This window comes from Triturus cristatus, chromosome 5_2 (genome assembly GCF_964204655.1).
Source record: "Triturus cristatus chromosome 5_2, aTriCri1.1, whole genome shotgun sequence".
Classification (NCBI taxonomy): domain Eukaryota; kingdom Metazoa; phylum Chordata; class Amphibia; order Caudata; family Salamandridae; genus Triturus; species Triturus cristatus.
Genome location: NC_140588.1, coordinates 889550920 through 889568943, shown reverse-complemented (window position 1 = coordinate 889568943; position 18024 = coordinate 889550920). Strand labels below are relative to the sequence as shown.

General features: G+C 46.0%; 1 protein-coding gene across 1 annotated transcript in view; it reads left to right on the top strand.

Annotated features, from left to right (window-relative positions):
- Positions 1-6625: 6625 nt before the first annotated feature.
- The window catches only part of RNF128 (ring finger protein 128), a 651941-nt gene continuing 640542 nt past the window's right edge, over positions 6626-18024 (top strand). The window contains exon 1 of the mRNA XM_085608031.1: positions 6626-7211. Coding sequence (XP_085464157.1) covers positions 6797-7211 — 415 coding nt within the window. The 5' untranslated portion in view covers positions 6626-6796. The remainder of the gene's footprint in view (positions 7212-18024) is intronic.

The window sequence follows — 18024 nt, the reverse complement described above, 5'->3', positions numbered from 1 at the left end:
ATAATGATGGATTCAACCCGGATCTATGACTGGGGGTGAGTGTCTGAAAAGTTTCTGTGCTCCGTCCATCATCTCCTTGTGTTTGCACAGGCCCACTAGCAGCATTTGGTTTACAGGCCCCGGGCACGCACAGTGCACTGTACTAGGGACTTAACAGTAAACTAAATAAGCCAATTCAATACTTGGGGATTGAAGTGGTTCAAAATTTGAACTTACTAGCGAAAGTGAACTTTGATTTGGTCACCCCAATATCTCTTCTGTGGTATTGCGTCAAATCTGCACCTTTAAGAAAAAAACATCTTTTTACCATTCATAAGGCCTATTGGAGGCCTCGAAGAATGGCAAAGATGGGCCTGCACATGGTGAGGAAGTGCCAAAGGTGCGGAGAAATTAATGTCGATGAAACACACATGTTCCGGTGATGTCCCTCCATCCAGTCCTTCTGGCAGAAAGTGGGTGTAACTTTATCTGATTTGGTGGGTCAAGAAGTGAAGGGGAGTCTTGCTCTGGATATTTTTGGGATAATACCGGCAGAGGAGTCTATTTGTTGTATATCTAAACCACTTAAGGCTCTTATTTTCATTTTAGTTTTATTAGCACGTAGAGAGCTGTGCATTAAGTGGATTTCACCTCCTGCCCCTCTTGAATATGAATGGGTTAACTCGATTCAAAGGGTAGCTAAGATGGATCGAATATGAATGGGTTAACTCGATTCAAAGGGTAGCTAAGATGGACAGGGCAACACGGTCCACAAAGAGAACAAAATTTTGGAGTATATGGGATAACTGGGTTAAGAGAGTACATTCTTAGAATAGATACCCCTTTCCCCTTTCTTTCTCTCGGCCCTATTGAAAGTTTAATCGCTTTCTTTAGATCTTTTCTTCCTCTTTCTATTGGCATTTGTGATCCATTTCTAATTTTATATTTATCTTTTGAATCACTGGTGAATTTCAGTCCAATGATTAAGCATCAGTAAAACAGTAAAAAAGCAGTACTGTAACACAGGGCTGCTTTTAAACTGACCTCAGCTTCAGCAGTGCACGCATGCAAGTGCAGAAAGGGCTGCTTGCCTCTAATCTGCCATGCCCTATTATATACTAGGTTCTTAAAGGTAGTTTCAATCCCCCTGCCCTATTATGTACTAGGGCGTTATAGGGGAGGTCATGCCAATCACTGGGGTACCCTAACCCATAGTATACCCTAGTGTATGTAGGTGTTTTCACTGGATTCTAAGTATCTCTTTCAGCATAGCACTGGCCCTGGGCCTGGTTAGGCAGAGCCCAGGGAAAGTCAGAGTCGGTTACCACCAGTAGCAGTCAGCAAAAAGTTGGGGTGTGCCTAGGGCACAGGATGACTTTGCAACACATATGAAATGCATCTTATTTGACCAATCGTTGAATGTGCGTACATGTGTGAGAGAGCGTGCGTAAAAGTGTATTGTCTGAAATTTACTTCGTGAGAGATTAGGGTGCGTATTTACAGATGTGTTTATTTCACAACTTTCACACGGGAGGAGATAGACTGGTAGATGTCGCATTGGTAGATAAAGCATTGTTGTGTCCTGCTGGACACAGTCTAGTGTTTCTGCCAGCCACTCCCCCGAGGGCTGGCCCACACACACACACCCCCTCACCCATCCAACACGGGTGTCACCAGTCAGGTGACCCCGCAAATAAAAGAGCCTGAGTGCACGTGCTCTGGGCTAGTTTACAGTATCATAAACGCTGTGTCTGTGTCGTCCTTTCTCCGACATGTGGGCCTAGGGCCCAGAACTTAACACTGGCGACGAGCGGGACTTGCCCGCGTGTGCAGCCGTCGCTTGTGAAGGTGGTGACAAGGGAGTATGTGTGTTGCCCGCGTTTAGGGCACCCCCTGTGAGGAGGCGCCCGACAGTCCGCGGGGCGTGAGAAGAGCCCTGGGGGCGGAAGAGCGAGCCGCGGGAGCCCTCCCCGCACTACAGAGGCTGCCGGTGAGCCATCCGGTGTGAAGTGCCTCCCCCCCCATCCGCGTGTGCAGGAAGGAAGACGAGCAAGGCCGGACTGCCAAGTTTGACGGCTGCCGCCACAGACAGCGCCTCGAGGCGGTGGCAGGCCCCAGAAGATAGGGAGCTGAAGGTGAGCCCTAAATGTGGAAGGTGAGGGGCAGCCAAGAGGACGGCTTCTGATAGCGGTGAGACACTGTCGATAGGCAGCTTCAAACCCCCAGCGCAGCCCGGAGGATAAGAGGTGCTGCGGAGGAGCAGCAGAGCGGGAGCCCACCCCGCAGTACAGGAGCCCGATGAGTGGAAAGCGACAGACCCCTGGCCATCTAAGAGGCCGGCGAGAGGAATGCAGTGTGACGCCCCTCACCCCCTCCCTCGCGCCGGTGAAGGTCGGTACGGAGAGTGCAGCGAGGGGAGGAGTGGCACATCGGCATAGAAAGGGGAATGTGAGCGCAGCGAGGCAAGGCCTGGCACCTGCTGAGTGGAACAGAGGCCTGTGGCAAGGCTGGTGCCACTGTGCGCTGATGCAGCAAGTGAAGGAACGGCATGGGGGAAATGAAACCACCCGTGAGCGGAGGCACCCTGCGGTGAGAGCGAGGAGCTAGCAAATGAGCCTCCAAGCGTCCTACCTCCCCGCTGCCCTATAGTGCATAAAGTAACGGCCAGCGGGAGCAGGAAATTACACTAGTCACTTAGCTCAAACCAGCCCTGAAACCAGTAGGCATTTTGGTGGCTTTTTAAAAAAAAACTGAAAGCGCTGACAAGAGTGCATAAATAAATTTGGATGGCAGCCTAGCGTCTAAACTGTTAAACGGAAAAGAGACTGACCCCTTTTTCAAGCCCGCATGTGAGAGGGAGCCTTTGTTTTGTTGTCTGCTAAAAAGTAAAAAGGACTCACCAGCAGAGGGGACAATGCAGGAGGCTGTGCCAGTGTGAGAAGTGACCCACGGAATCAAGGGAGCCCTCGAGGTTGCAAGGAAATCTGGGCGCTGGCATCTCTACAGGAGGAGAATGCAACAGGAACTACAAAACATACTTTGAATCAAAAACACAGAGTTAACCTAGAGAGAGACTGCAAAGAAAACAAATACATAAGCAGCACTGTCACCTAGTGGCCATTCAGCAATACTGCACCCGCTAAAGAGGGAAAAGAAAAATAGAGTACATGACCAGGACACACTGCTGGGGCACACAGACACTGCAAAGGGAGAGGCAGCCCCCCTGTTTTGTCTTTGAAAAAAAAAAACAGGTACAGGGGAGGATGCCAGCCATATTGAGAATATTTCCATTCCTGATAAGACCCCGCTAAGAACTCCTGACTCGCAGCAGTCCTAGACCAGAACAGCATGTAGTAGCCAAGCAGCAAAGTGCAAAGGTAGCAAGCCCACTTAAAAGCGCAAAGAGAACTTACTCAGTGCACATGCCCCACAGTGGTTTTCTGACCCCACTGCAAGGAAAAGGTGCAAGAACGCCAGGAGCCAGCAAGCAGCTCGATATCAAGGGCCACAGAAGGTATGCAAGACTGCACCAGAGAGAGAGAGAGAAGCCTTGCAGAACGGGCTGCACTCGATGCTGTAATGTAACTGAGTGACAAGCACCAAACGAATGGCTGGTATGCAGAACCCCAAGTTCTAAGCAGATTTAACACAGGACTGTCCCGAGAGAGCGTTGCATGCCCCGGTGGTCTGCCAAGTGTTGTGCAAGGGAGAGAGTTGAACCCCTGTCAAGAAATCACCAAAAGAAGGCCAAAGCTGCCCCAGGCTGATGGAGAGAGAGAAAGAGACCCCTATGCCGGTGGAAAGAAGATGAGACCCCCTCCAGGCGGGTGGAGAGAGTGAGAGACCCCCCAGGCTGGTGGAGGGAGAAGAAGAGACTCCCCAGGCCGGTGGAGAGAGTGAGAGACCCCCCCAGCCTGGTGGAGGGAGAAGAGACCCCCAGGCCGGTGGAGAGAGTGAGAGACCCCCCAGACTGGTGGAAAGAGAAGAAGAGACCCCCAGGCCGGTGGAGAGAAGAAGAGACCCCCAGGCCAGTGAAGAGAGAAGAGACCCCCAGGCCGGTGGAGAGAGAGACCCTGAGAGAGAGAGAGACAACCTGCTGCCATGCACACAGAGCCACCCTGATGCCACTACCAAAGCCTTCAGTCAGAGAATTACCTACCCTGGAAAGCTGAAAGTGTAGTGAACTGAGAGAAGAAGCCACGCAACAGTGACAAGCTCTTAGGGGAAATGCGAGCATTGCACGCTAACTTGCGGTGAATGGTCCAGTTGCAGTAAAGAGAATCTGGCTGATATTTCTCAGAAAAGAGATAGACAAGTATACACACTATTTGTGGCAAGTGAACACCACAGCAAGAAAAGCAAGTATACAGCGCCACTGCTGCCAGAGCAGAGGCAAGGAAAAGAGGAGATGGAATGGCGATTACCCGCCATCTGCAAAACACCGAGGTGATTCCCAGAAGGGAGAGGGGCCCCGTGTGGCCCGAAAGCAGGAGGAAGAGAGATCATAATCACCCCACCTGCACCAACGTCGCCCAGCAGTGGGCCAAAGATTATTCAGGGAGTGCCCCCAATACTGCCTTAAGACTGTGGTGTGCAACAGTCCGTTGCAGGCAGGAGGAGAGTCCAGCACTCCGAGTGGCGCGTCACCACTACTGACAAAAGAAAAGGGAGATACTTACCTCCCACAGCAACCCTAAATTACAGCCGGAATATACGGATCCCTCAAAGCACGCCTACTTCCACTACAGTCCCTGAAATTGGCGGACGCACCTGAGAAGACGCCCCGTCCTCTCTGACAAGACAGGACCGGTGAGAGGTTGGTGGCGGGAGCAAATGCAAAGCTCAGAGAACACGACGGAGTGAGCAGGAGATCCGTACAAGTTTGCGTGGCCTTCTCGCCACATTTTTCAGAAAAGATACGGAGTGGAGAAATATAGGACGGTAACAGTCCTAGGACAAGAAAGCAGATGACAACTGGTGCGCAGTGAAAGTCAACAAAGGGAGCCGTTCACCAGAGTGCACCTTCTAACACACGCCAGCCACTGGGGTGCGGGGACGCCATTCTTTTCAGTGACCGTCAGCCACCTGTCACCGGCTGCGTAAAGAAAAAGGCATCCCTGTTCTGCTTACACAAATACCAAATCAGAAGAGCAGCACCAAGTGTCCGACGAGTATCATGACTGCAAAGATTTGCCAGTCATCCCTACTCACTGCCAGTCATCACCACATGTTGTGCGAGTCGTCTCATGGCATCCACTCCATCCATCATCTGTCATGTGCATCACTACCATCCTTGGAGCATCAAGTACTATAACTGGAGTCCTACACCACTTGCCAGAACCAGCGACGATCCGAAAATACAGTGACCATCTGTTTAACCGGCGCTTGTCCTGATCCTGGTAGCGAAAGCATGTTTCTGACCAAGACACATCCACCCCTGAAGTTAGCACGAGTGACAAGGCGGTGGCACAAGAGTCAGAGCCCATATGCAGTCCCGGGGCAACTCATCCAAGGGGCCTCCCAAAGCGTGAGAGATGGACTTTACTGTGCCCCACCAATGGATTCTAGGAAGTAGCCAGGCCATCCAACCGAGAATTTCAACAGGTCACAGAATGCCTAGACTGTTGTCAAAGGATCAAGCGACACAATCGTCCGGTGTTACAGTGGACTCATCTATACGCTCCTGATGCACCCATGTTGAACAATAAGACACTAACTAATTGCCTCACAGCAAGAGTACGCTGGACCGATGAACATCACGTAGGTGGACCATCCCTCAACTGAAGCGAAGCTAAAAGGTCCGGATATCATCAGCACCGTGTTCGTCCCCAGATATACCTGGTTAAAGTATGGACATGTGCCAAGACGTCTGGGTGCTCCCAGCTGCACCTGTCCACCGCTGTCCTGCGAACTACATCTCTGAACTGTGAGACTTCCATTATTTTAGTTGTTTTTCTCATTCCTTCCCATAGGTTGGACTTTTGTTTGTTGTCTTTCGTTTTTATTAAAATTTGGGAGAAATGTTGTGTCCTGCTGGACACAGTCTAGTGTTTCTGCCAGCCACTCCCCCGAGGGCTGGCCCACACACACACACACCCTCACCCATCCAACACGGGTGTCACCAGTCAGGTGACCCCGCAAATAAAAGAGCCTGAGTGCATGTGCTCTGGGCTAGTTCACAGTACCACAGACGCTGTGTCTGTGTCGTCCTTTCTCCGACATGTGGGCCTAGGGCCCTGAACTTAACAAGCATCAGCGAATAAGAAAGACTTGTATTCGAGTTCAGCTCAGACTATCATGGACCATTAAAAATCAGAAACATGCAAAAGATTAAACGACTGAACAAAATCTACCTGACTTTTGTAGCATGCACAAACTGGATAAGGAAAAAAAAAAGCTTCCTGGTAATTGCTCTCCTTCCAATTGGACAGTTACAATTAATCTGCATCCCCCTGTACGTGTTTCGTTTATAGCAGTATTGTACAGGAGCATCTGTATATTTCCTCTTGGGTTGGTAGCAGCGAGTGCCTGTACCTGTACTTGACATGCCAGGAGATGTGTCACAGTTCCGCAAACCGGGAGCACTGTTTACTTCGAATGCTAGCACGGCCTCTGGCGTATGTCATCCTGGGCCGGTCAAGGGTTTGTTTGATAAGCCAGGTGAAACGCAGCTGACGCACTCACGGCTTGGGTTTCTGAGGCCGTCGGTATCAGCTTCCTCTTTGGCACTTAAATTCCAAACTGCTGAAGGAGTGACGCGGCGACAGCGTACGGGGAGATCAGTCGCGAGCCCGTGTCCTCCTCAGGTGGGCTTAAGATGAGCCAAGCGAAGAAGTTCCACGTCCCGTGGCTCCTCGTGGGCGTGTTAGTGAGCTCGCACCCCGCGGCCACCAGCCCGGGCAACGCTCTGGTCAATGTGTCCTACTTCAGCGCGAGCAGCAACAGGACTGTCGTCGACGAGTGCGAGTGCGGCCTGTACGGCCTCCACTCGCCCATGGCGGCGGCGCAGGGGCTGGTGGTCATCCCGAAGTCGTCGAACCTCATGGCCTGCAGCCGGACCACGGAGTTCTCCGTGCCCGGCCTGCAGCTGCCTTGGATAGCGCTGATCGAGCGCGGCAATTGCACGTTTTCAGAAAAAATTAATATTGCTGCCAGCAGGGGTGCTGCTGCTGTTGTGATCTATAACACTCCCCCCGGCAGCGGCAACCAGACCATTCCCATGATGCACTACGGTAAGTAGCAATCAGGCCCTGCAAGGGTGTTATTTGTGTGTCTGGTGTGAAAATCAAATGCCACTGATACTGAATGCAACCCAAGTGCCTGATGACACTCTACAATTATTCCCATTGTCTCGCACTCGTTTGCTGCATACGACCTAAATAAAGTGTGCTATTTATTAGGTAGAGGAGCGCAGCTTCCAACTCGTAAAACGCTTGACTGTTTGTTGTTTGTTTTTGATCCCTGTGTACAAGGGGAGGCTTGGCACCTCTTTGTGTTTTTTTTGTAACCATCATATACTTATTTCGTCAGGAACTGTAGCTCTCGGATAAAAACTGTTCATCGTTTAATTGTCTGCTTCAACAATTGTAAGAGCCTTCAGTGGTCATAATTTAATGAATTCCATCTGTTAATCATTAGCCTGGAGCAGATACCTTTCTTGGGTGAGGTAAGTGAATCAGTAGCTCAACACCTTCACTTTCATAGGCACAGGGTGTGGATACAATTGGTTTTGAACAGCTATTGAGCTGTTGCGTAGATTATACCACTTTGTCCCATTTGCATCCTAAAAATAGTTATTCGTTTCTAATAGTGTCCATTGGTTTCCCTTGGCTTCCCTTTTTAGCAAATAGAATGCCCCCTGTTTTCCTGCCTCGTTTTGTGATCTCATTTCTTGCTCAACTCGCTTTCCCTTGATGGAGTTGTCTTTCTGTTGCGTATTATGGCCCCCAACTATGTTTCTCTAGCTACCGTTCCCCAAAGAATGGACGATTACTATCTTATAAAACGTAAAATGGTATCTCCCTTGAGAATATGAAATTAACGATTAATGTGAATCTTGCTGTACTTCAGTGCATTTAATAAAATAGAAAATCAACCTCCTAAGAAATACTGTTACAGACAGTGCTGAGAGGCCCCGGAAATGTTGAAACCTACAAAAACTGCATAACAAAATTTAGCAGTGACCTGCACATTCACCCAGAAGGCAGTAAACACACACTAGAGGTTACCAAAAAACTCTAAAAAAACATTCAATGCGGTAAAATAACAAGCGTGATCTGAACTAATTGCTTCATAACATCACTAAAAAACATGAATGTTCTTCATCTCTCACTGCGAGGCATATAGCACTGAACCATATTTAGAGCCATCACAGACACCTTGGCATGCCATTTCACCTCAAGCAAACCTTTGTTAGATAAACAGCTGATATACATGGTTCCCATGCTATCCCCTGCTCTTTTGATAAATTGCAAGCTAGCATGGAGGGGAGTTGAGAAACAAACTAAAAAACAACATTAAAAACAACAAAACTCCTCCAACCATACCAAAAAGCTTTAACATTTTAAATAGATCACTTCATAGCATATACTAAATGTCTATTAGTAACCAAAACAAACGGTACAGCATGCAACAAAAACACACCCTGGTTGTCTAAGGATGGTTCTCAGATGTCAATCATGGAAAGAATATAACTAATACATCCGTTTGTAAACAAAATCTTCAAAATAACCCTTGCCCAACTGAACACTACACATGTGCTGAACCATAGTTCAATATCTAAGAAGCCATGCAGTTCCACCCCTCGCCACCTGGACAGCAAACTCAAAATATCAGGTGGCTCCAGACCTTCACGCAATGCTGAAAATGTATTGCTTGAACCCATAACTTTCAAAAGGGAAAGACTTATGGCCCAATCCTTCTCAGGTAATGCGACTAGAATTTGGAATTCGCTACCTCTAATCCTTCATACCACCGACTCCTTCCGGTCTTTCAAAACAGATCTTAAAACTCTTCTCTTCCAAAGACACTTCTGTGATTAATCCTTCTCTTCCCACGTCATGACCCTGGCTGCCACACGATACTCACAAGTGCTCAATCTTGTAAATATGTATTTTTACTTGTATTACCACATTCGCGTCACCTTTTCGTATTTTATGATCTTTAATGTATCTTTAACTTGTTAATTTGCAACTTACCCCTCTCGAGCCACCTTTTGGTATTTTATAATTTTTTAATGTATCTGTAACTTGTTCATTTTTAACTTTCACCACAAGTACCTATAAGTAGTTGTACCTACTTCCATGCTACTCTCTTTCCTTATGTAATTTACTTTGCTCTATTGTAAAGCGCCCTGACACTTCTGGGTAAAGATTACGCTATATAAAAATGTATAAATAAATAAATAGTGTTTTCATCATAACAGTTCACAACAAAAATTCAGGATTCACAGATAATGCATGCAGTCGCTAAGTAATCAAAGATAATCACAGTCCTTGACATCAAAAAGTTACCAAATTTACTTTGTCTTTGAAACAGGTACAAATGCACCAAGGCTAAAATGCTCTTGTCTAAACCACTACTAAAGAAATAGAGGGCCTAAACCCCAAAATACCTATGTTTAGACCAATGGCAAGGTTCTCATACACGTCTTGACTAGTGGAATTGGATGTCACATGAAAGGTCCAGCAATGTATAAATGAGCAAGACATAACTACTTCTGCTTGAATGTGGCTTCTATGTGGCACTGAACTGAAACTTCATTGATAGCAGTGCTGAAGAGCCTACTAAATGTAAGAGACCTCTGTGCAGGGCCGGACTGGCCACAGCGGGCACCGGGTGTTTCCCTGGTGGGCCGCTAGGATGGGGGCCGATTTTGGGGCCCTGGGGTCCGTTTTTGCTACAGGACTGTTTTTGCAGCATAGCTGCAATATCGGCCCCTGTAACAAAATCGGCCGAAACCTGCCCCGGCAAACAGCTCAGCCGCACCCCCAACCCTCTGGGGAAGGGGGGCCGAGCACTTTTCAAGGGCCGGTTTCGGTTCCAATTATATGAGTAATGGTATGAAAAACTATGTGGAGTTCAAAACAGTGAAAAGGTAATATGCAGTCGTAGACCCTATTCAAAAGGCTGCATTTCCACTCCTCAAAATACACCAAAAACATGCATACATGTCAATATGCATTGTCATGTAACATACACCAGATAATTGAAAGGCTCCAATAAAAAAAATGCTTAAATCTCCAGGTTCGTAGGCCTACACCTATGCTTTGCAGAGATTTAAGTATGTACCGAGTTCACAGAAGTGCCAAGTGTGCGTGAGGAAAGATTGTTATTTTCTTAATATACCTGGTGTAAACTTGGTTTCTCTAATTCAGTAACTGAATTTTCTGCATAGTGAAAAAAATCCATACGTGTAGGCTTGGCAATTTGAGATTTTTTTCCATGTTCTTATTCTCCAAACATGAGGTTCCCCTGTGCCACACATTGGCAGCATTCATGCCTGGTTCATTCAGGTGTAACTTTAGAAGCGCAAAGAAGTATGGCAAGGAATTGGAAATGTTTTGGAATACCCATGAAGTTGCATCAATCTGTAATTGCATATCACTGACCAGCCCGCCACACTCCGCCAGGAACTCCCCCCCCATCCCCCCCTAGATGTTACATATGACTGTGTGCATTGTGGCATGCGCTTTGGAAATTGCTCACTCGTGAATGACAATATATACAAAAGTTAGCCAATCTTGTTATGAGAAATGCGATTACATTTTAGTGTCTGAACTGGATTCACGAGTAGAAAAAGTATTTGCATATCGCCTCTAGAGTACCGCAGGCCTGTTTCTGATGTGAAGAGACCTCTAAATAGCAATCTGGGTGATTACAAATATTGACCAATTAAATGATGTTAGTTCTGCCGCTGCTACTTAAGCTTGGTGTATTATCCTCCACAAAAGAAAATGAAAGAAGCGGTGGAGCAGCTCCTGTGACTCAGTGCTGAGTCACCGTCGTGTTGTGGTCCTGATGGGCACTTGAGTCCATCTGAGGGGGATGGGTTTGTTCACCTGGTCCTGCATGGAGGCGGCCTGCCAGGGGCCTGCCAGCTGCAGTGCTTTGTAGTCACGTTCACTGACGCATGTTTGCCTGTTGTGTGTGAAACTGTTTACTGCGGTGAAAGACCGCTGCAGCATCAAACAACCACATAGCTTTCCCTGTCCAAGCGCAGTCACATCAGTTCTTTGATCCCAGGTATAAATATCTCCTGAGGTTTTCAGAATTCTATCATAAATGGATGTCATTGCTCTGGCTGATGGTCTCACAAATATTCCTTTTCCACTTTTAAACAACCTTTCTTCCCAATACCGGCTGGGAAATATGTAAAAAAGAAAGAATATTTTTAATTATTTGGGAAATATGTAAAAAAGAAATAATATTGTTAATTAGTAAAAAAATCATGATTACTCGTTTTGAATGGCATGACAGTATTGTGATAGAAATTCCTGCATTTTCAGTATCACTAAAGTTGATTGTGAGGTATAATGGTTTCTTTCACCAGGCCACATACACCTGCTGGCGACGCGACGCCGGCGGGGCCCAATCCTCTCGATTATATATAAAAAGAGACAAAACAAATATAAAAAAATAACAATCACGTCTAATATTCTGATGATAATATTGATATCTGCTTTCAATTCAATTTTAAAGTATTTGTTGGAAAAACTCCTGTAATTTTTCACCAAGATGGTCAGTTGGCAATTTTCATGCAGAACTGAAGCAGGCTGGATGTTTTAGAAGTGTAAAGGACAACAACTACCAAAACCAATAGTCCAGGCTTTAAAGGGCTAACGCTAGCAAACACAGGCACGAGCACATGCTGATTGTATGTGTGTGCGCGTTCAAGCTGCCAGAACTCTGGGTCTTGCTAATGCTTGTTACTGTCCTTTATGTTGAGAAATACTTCAGATGAGTTTTCAGCTTTCTAATCCCTTTAATTGGATTGCAAAGTATTATTTGATGTTAAGTTTATAATACTGACTGATATTGAATGAATATTGTTGCTTTCCAAACGTGCGTAAACATTTAAAAAGGTTGTCATAATTGTTCAGTCATTTTCTTATTTTTCTATAGCTTATAAATGCTGACTGTGCAGGTGGGGTATCATTATCTTTTTCCCCTACTTAGGCTGTGGTGAATGAGCTTTTTTCCCAGACTCCAGAATTCCTCCGCCCGCCCTGGGGAGGGTTGAGAGGTGGATCCTTTCTTGCAGAGAGGATAGACCAACAGGAAAGAACTCAAGTGCCTGCTATCTCCTGGCAGGACCAGTGGACTGAATTGTAGAGGTGGTCCTTTGTACACTTTTGTAGCTACATCTGAGGTTATGGTCGTTGCGAAAAGTCTCTTGTCCCACAGTGTCTTTTATGGAAATATTGAACAGGATTCCATAATCCGTGGAATGTGGGCTGTAGAAAAGTTTGCACCCAGTGAATCTGGGTAAATGGGCGATCAGAATGTAACAATTACACAAAATTTGAGGCGCAAAATATTCACCCAAACATGTCTACAGAGAGATAAAGGTGTGATGGAAACAGGTGGCAACCAATGAAGGTTCTACCCTGGAAATCTGTTTTCGTTACGGATGCAAGTATGATAGTACAGAGAGGGATAGAGAATAGCGTGTTGGTGTCCTCCATGATGCTACAGGTTCTGTAAACAGCCAGTATGTGTGAGACTTTTTAACACTTCGGTTCGAGGCTCTTTCAGGACTCGAGGTTGAATAGACGAAACGTGGTAAAAGTTAACATAATGCTTAGTGATACAGTCAAGGGGAACATATGTGGCAGTCCATTTTTGTCCAAACTGCTGTCAGTAATGAGTGTGGTTGAACCTACAAGTGCCAGTGTCTTGCACTGGAAGAGACCGCCACTCCTACCTTTCCACGTGTATAGCATTGCTTTGCCTCCATGTAAGCGAGCTATAGAGGGAAAAGTGCCTCTGTGACCATGGCATGTGATCAGCCTTATGTCTACTGTGGCTTCCTGTCCACATCCTATTCTGTTATTTTACATCAGTTTGGAGGGGCAGTTGTTGTTTGCTGCATAAGGCATCTGAAACCAGAATTATGGTGTAGATGAGGTTAAATATATGGACATTGGATTCTTATATGAAATGGCGAGCAATTCAAACAGAATGCAAATGAACGGCGAGGACTTTATTGTCTTGATAGCACCTGTTAATGGTCCATACACAATGGAGTATTACCAGTGAAAATAAAGGCATGAGTGCTGCTCTAGAAAGGGTTAGTGTTGAGTAGCTATTGATTCGTCATGTTTGTAAAATCAAGTCGCTCACATTCCAGTCTTGAGGGTGATTAAAACGACACCGGAGCATTTTCAGGTTTTAGTGAAGAGACAGCATCGCCCAACAAGACTAGAACTGGTCTCAGATGGGCTCAATATAGAAGATTTAAGAGGGAATATGGCCTGGCAATTTCAGCACTACTGTTCACATCAAAGCAGTACCAATGTGGATTTGCATAAAGCTGGTTCCTGTCCGTAGCAGCACAGCGAGATAAAACAAGGTTGTGCAGGTGTTTGGCTCAGAGCAAATACATTCCAATGACTGTGATTAATCAAAACATGTCACCATTAACTTTTTGTTGTTTTTTGTTGTTGTGTCTTCAGGGCTGTGATGCACTTGTTCTTAAATACATAGATTAATATCCACTTTGATGTTGGAAGTGGATTACCTGCTGGTTTGCTGAAAATGATGTTGGAAGTGGTTTACTTGCTGGTTTGCTGAAAACCGCTCCTTCACCTTTAAGACTCACTCGCCACTGGGTTTTGCACTGTGTTACAGATGCTGGAACTCCAAACACATAACTGCTTTGTGGTGTCCTCTATTTATCCTTGATGGGGTTGCGCCGGTTTCTATGTGATGATGCAAGGAATCAGAATGTGGGTGGTTGCCAGGGTGGAATATGGATTACTGAGGGAGTGTGATTTGGACCTGGTTACTTGGTGGATGAGGTCTCTACAACTGCGATTACAATAAACCTGTATCAATCACCACCTCTTATTTCAAGAAGGGAGTTGTTTAGCACACGCTTTTCTCATTCCACGTCTCTGGCTGACCTTAGAAGGTTGGATCAAATTTAATTCACTTGTATTATTTTCAAAGCTCTTCACCTAAGACAACCATCTCTATATGACAAGATGTCCATTCTGATGGATTACAAGCTATAATCATCAATTCTTTCCTCTGCTAAGGCATTCCTCTACCAATAAGAAGAAAGAGTTTTAAGCAGGTTATCTTCTGTACTGCTCACATGATGTTGAACTCAATTCTTGACCTGTTTTCCTCATTTTCCTTCGTTCCTAAAAAGGGCTGCACTCAATGTCTTCAAGCCCTATCTAATGAGAACGTGATCTAGAAGACACTTCACCACTGCATATACCCTAATCCCAGTGCCCTATAGCATTACCCACTGTTGTTGTTATTGCTGTACTGTTCTTAGTTTAGTGCACCACTGCTCATGTGGTGTAGATCAATCAATCAGGATTAGTAGTGCACGGCTGCTTCACCCATGAGGGTCTTGAGGCGATCTCTGGTAATTCTGCCTGTTCTCCTATCGGTTGAACATCCATGTCTTGAGGTCCTTCCTGAATTGCTGTAGTGATGGTGGGGCTCTGAGGTGCAGGGGGAGGTCGTACCCAGTGCTTGGCTGCCAGATGGGAGAACGAGAGATCTCTGCTGTTTGTTCAGCAGATTCGTCGGGTGGCAGCTAGGGTGAGGGATCCGGATCTTAGTTTCCTGGTGGGCTGGTGAAAGGTCACGTGTTGGTTGAGGTACGAAGGTCCTTCGTTGTGTAATGCCGTGTAGGTGAGTAGCTTGTACGGGCATCTCTTCATGACTGGTAGCCAAGTGGAGTAAACATACAAAGAATAAAGGTTCTGTGTTGTGTTTTAAAAGCAAACAGCCTGATTTTGAGGATTAGTATAATGGAGAATCTGACCCAAAAAATCGTGTTTTTGCCCATCCGATCATGTGGCAGTAGTAGTGACACCTCCATTTTGCATCTGATCCACAGAGGTCTGAATACAAAACAGCCAACCAGTGTACTCAAACATCTCCATGTTGTGTGGAGTGCACTCAGTGAATGACCGCCTTGTGAATGGTGGTGGTCCTTCAGGCAAGGTGTCTCCAACAGCTTTCCATTCAGGTTTCTCTCTTCAACAAATGCAATATATGCAGTTGTTGAATGTGGATACATTGTGAACTGACTAGCTGCTATATAATGGTTTTGTCACTCTGTAAGCGATTGAGCTATAATTCAGTCATAGGCAGGTGTGGAGAATTTTATTAGTCATAAATGTAGTTCAGTAGGGATTTGATTATCACAATGTGAGATCTGAAGGGAATGACAAGAGGATGTTTGTGTTGTAATATGCTTAGGCAGCTTTGGCCAGACTGAGGCCGCACACTCATCTATGACATGTTAACGTTCTACTATATCATCTTTAGAATGTGGGGATTGCACGTCAGCAGTCAGTTGCAAGCTGTGCCTGGCAGGACTGCAGTGTGGGGTCTCTTTCCTCTTTGTATTAAATCAATCTTCTTAATTGGGTTTGTGAGAGTGAACTTAATTTATTACATTTTGTCGATGCTACAGCTGGGCACAGGATAGTGATAGTAGAGGATCGAGATCCCTACCAAGAACCCATGGAGCTGAATACTTCGGTCAGGTGTTAGAATGAGCAGGTGAATTACTGAAGACTGCGCGTCGAGACCCAAGAGGAGCTATCGGGAGGAGATGGACAAGTGAAACCATAAATTCAAGATGCTGTGTGGCTCCGGTGAGGCTCCGGTAGAGCGCAGCGCACTACAGTCAGCCTACATAAGGTCTGTAAAGTGTGGTGCGCCATCAAGACCATTGGGCCTTCCTGACCCGTGCGCGTACAAGTTCTAATCCCACGCGTACCGTCTCGAGTCCCAAGAAGATATGTGACGGCATTGTTGAGGCAGCGGAAGCGCAGCGGAGAACTGCGTTATCTCACCTGGAGTCTAGTGCACAGCAGCGACTGCTATATCGAAGCAGCGGGAAGCAGCTGCATGTCGGAGGAACCTGATCAGGATGTGGTCACGCTTCATTGAGTAATTCCAGCGGCAGTACTGAGGGGATGAGGCACAGCAGCGAGATACCGAGCTGCCTGTGATCTGGGTCACATGACTGTGTAGTTGTTGTTTAATTGGTCCTCAGATTCTGGCTTCCCCAGTTTCTTACTGGAAGTGTTTTAATGACCCTTTAGTCATCGATTGGCTGTTTTTTTTTTTTTTTTTTTCAGCATTTGCCTGCAAAGTGTTCGTTCCTTGGGAAACTCAGTGGGGGAAAATGTAAGCAGTAGTTTTGAGTTAACTATTCTACTTTTCCATTCCATTTACATTGCTATTTGGGCCTGCATCAATTGCCAAACCACCTCCGTCCCTGATGTTGCCTGGTGAACCTCCCATACAATGGGAGGATTGGGTGGATTGTTTTGAAAATTATATGTTGGCCTTGAATGGCGCCAGGTTTTCTCTTGTCAGGAAAAAATCTCTTCTGTTGGGATGTCTGGGAAAGGAGGGCCAGCACACGTTGAAGTACTTACCACCTGTTCGTGATGCTCAAGGTGAGGTCATTGGTGATGTTTATAAGGAGGCTGTGCTGCGTTTGCAAACAAGATTTGCAAAACAGGTGAATGTGGTGATGCGATGCCGCAAATTCTACACGCAGCCTCAATGATTTTCAGAGTCAATAAATGATTTTGTAGCCAGACTAAGAGAGTTGTATCCGAAGTGCCAGTTTGGACAGATGATGGAAGAGATGATTAGGGACCAATTGATTGTCCAGTGTAACAATAAAAAAGTTCAGGAGAGATTGTGGGCAGCCAATAGCCCCACTTTAAAAGAGGAAATAGGTATTGCAAAGGTGGTGGAGGACCCTGAAAAATGCATGCAGGAAATGAGGATTTCCTATTCAGATAACAAAGTCAGTGGATGATGGTGATCAAGTTAATGCAGTAAGGGCCAGAGCTCAGCTAGCCGGTGGAAGTACTAGCAAGAATAGTTGTTTGAATAACTCCGCATCTGTGAACGTGCATGGGAAAGCATGTGGAAGCAATTATCACTTGGCAGACTCGAAACAATACTTTGCATTGAGAAAGGATCGCCGTATATGTGGAAAAAAGGGACACTTAGTGCGCATGTGCAAAGTACTGGAGAAAAGGGTGGCTATGCTGGAGGATGAACAATCGGACTACAGAGTACTTATAGTACAGGATGAAAAGGTGTTGGAAAGCTCCAACCAGGAGAGGAGGCTGACTTGTCCTAATGCTGATTTAGAAGTTAAGGGTGTCTTTAATGGTGGACACTGGTTCTCTTTACTCCATAGTCCCTGGGGTATTATTTGATGCTACATTGCCTGGGCGAGTTAGTCTCTTCGGACGTCACTCTCAAAGGATATCAGGGAGCAGACATTCGGGTCATAGGATTCTTGAATGCTAATTTCAAATTTGCTCATCCGTAGACCACTGGGAAAAATTATGTGACCCCCCGAGGGCCCCCCATTTTAGGTTGGATACACTAGTAGAACCTTGGCATCATAGTCAACCCGAGGGCTGATAATCAAGTCATGATGGTGGACGCGTATGGCTTGGATGATCTGCTGTCCCATCATGGAGACGTTTTTGAGAACAGGCTGGTGGAGTTCAAGAACTATGTGCACAAAATTAAACTGAAGGATAATTCTGTTGCTATCAAACATCCAGCTAGAAGGATACCGATAGCTGAGAGGGTGGAAACAAGGAAGATTATCCAGCAGCTATTGGAGGATGGAGTGATAGAAACGGTAGAGGCAAACAAATGGTTTTCTCCAGTAGTTATTATTGTGTGGGCCTTAATCAAAATGTAGTTATGGATAATTTTCCATTGCCTAACATTAATTAACTCATTTTAATGTTGGCTGGGGGTAAGTCTTTTTCAAAAATAGATTTGAGGAGTACCTATCATCAGGTC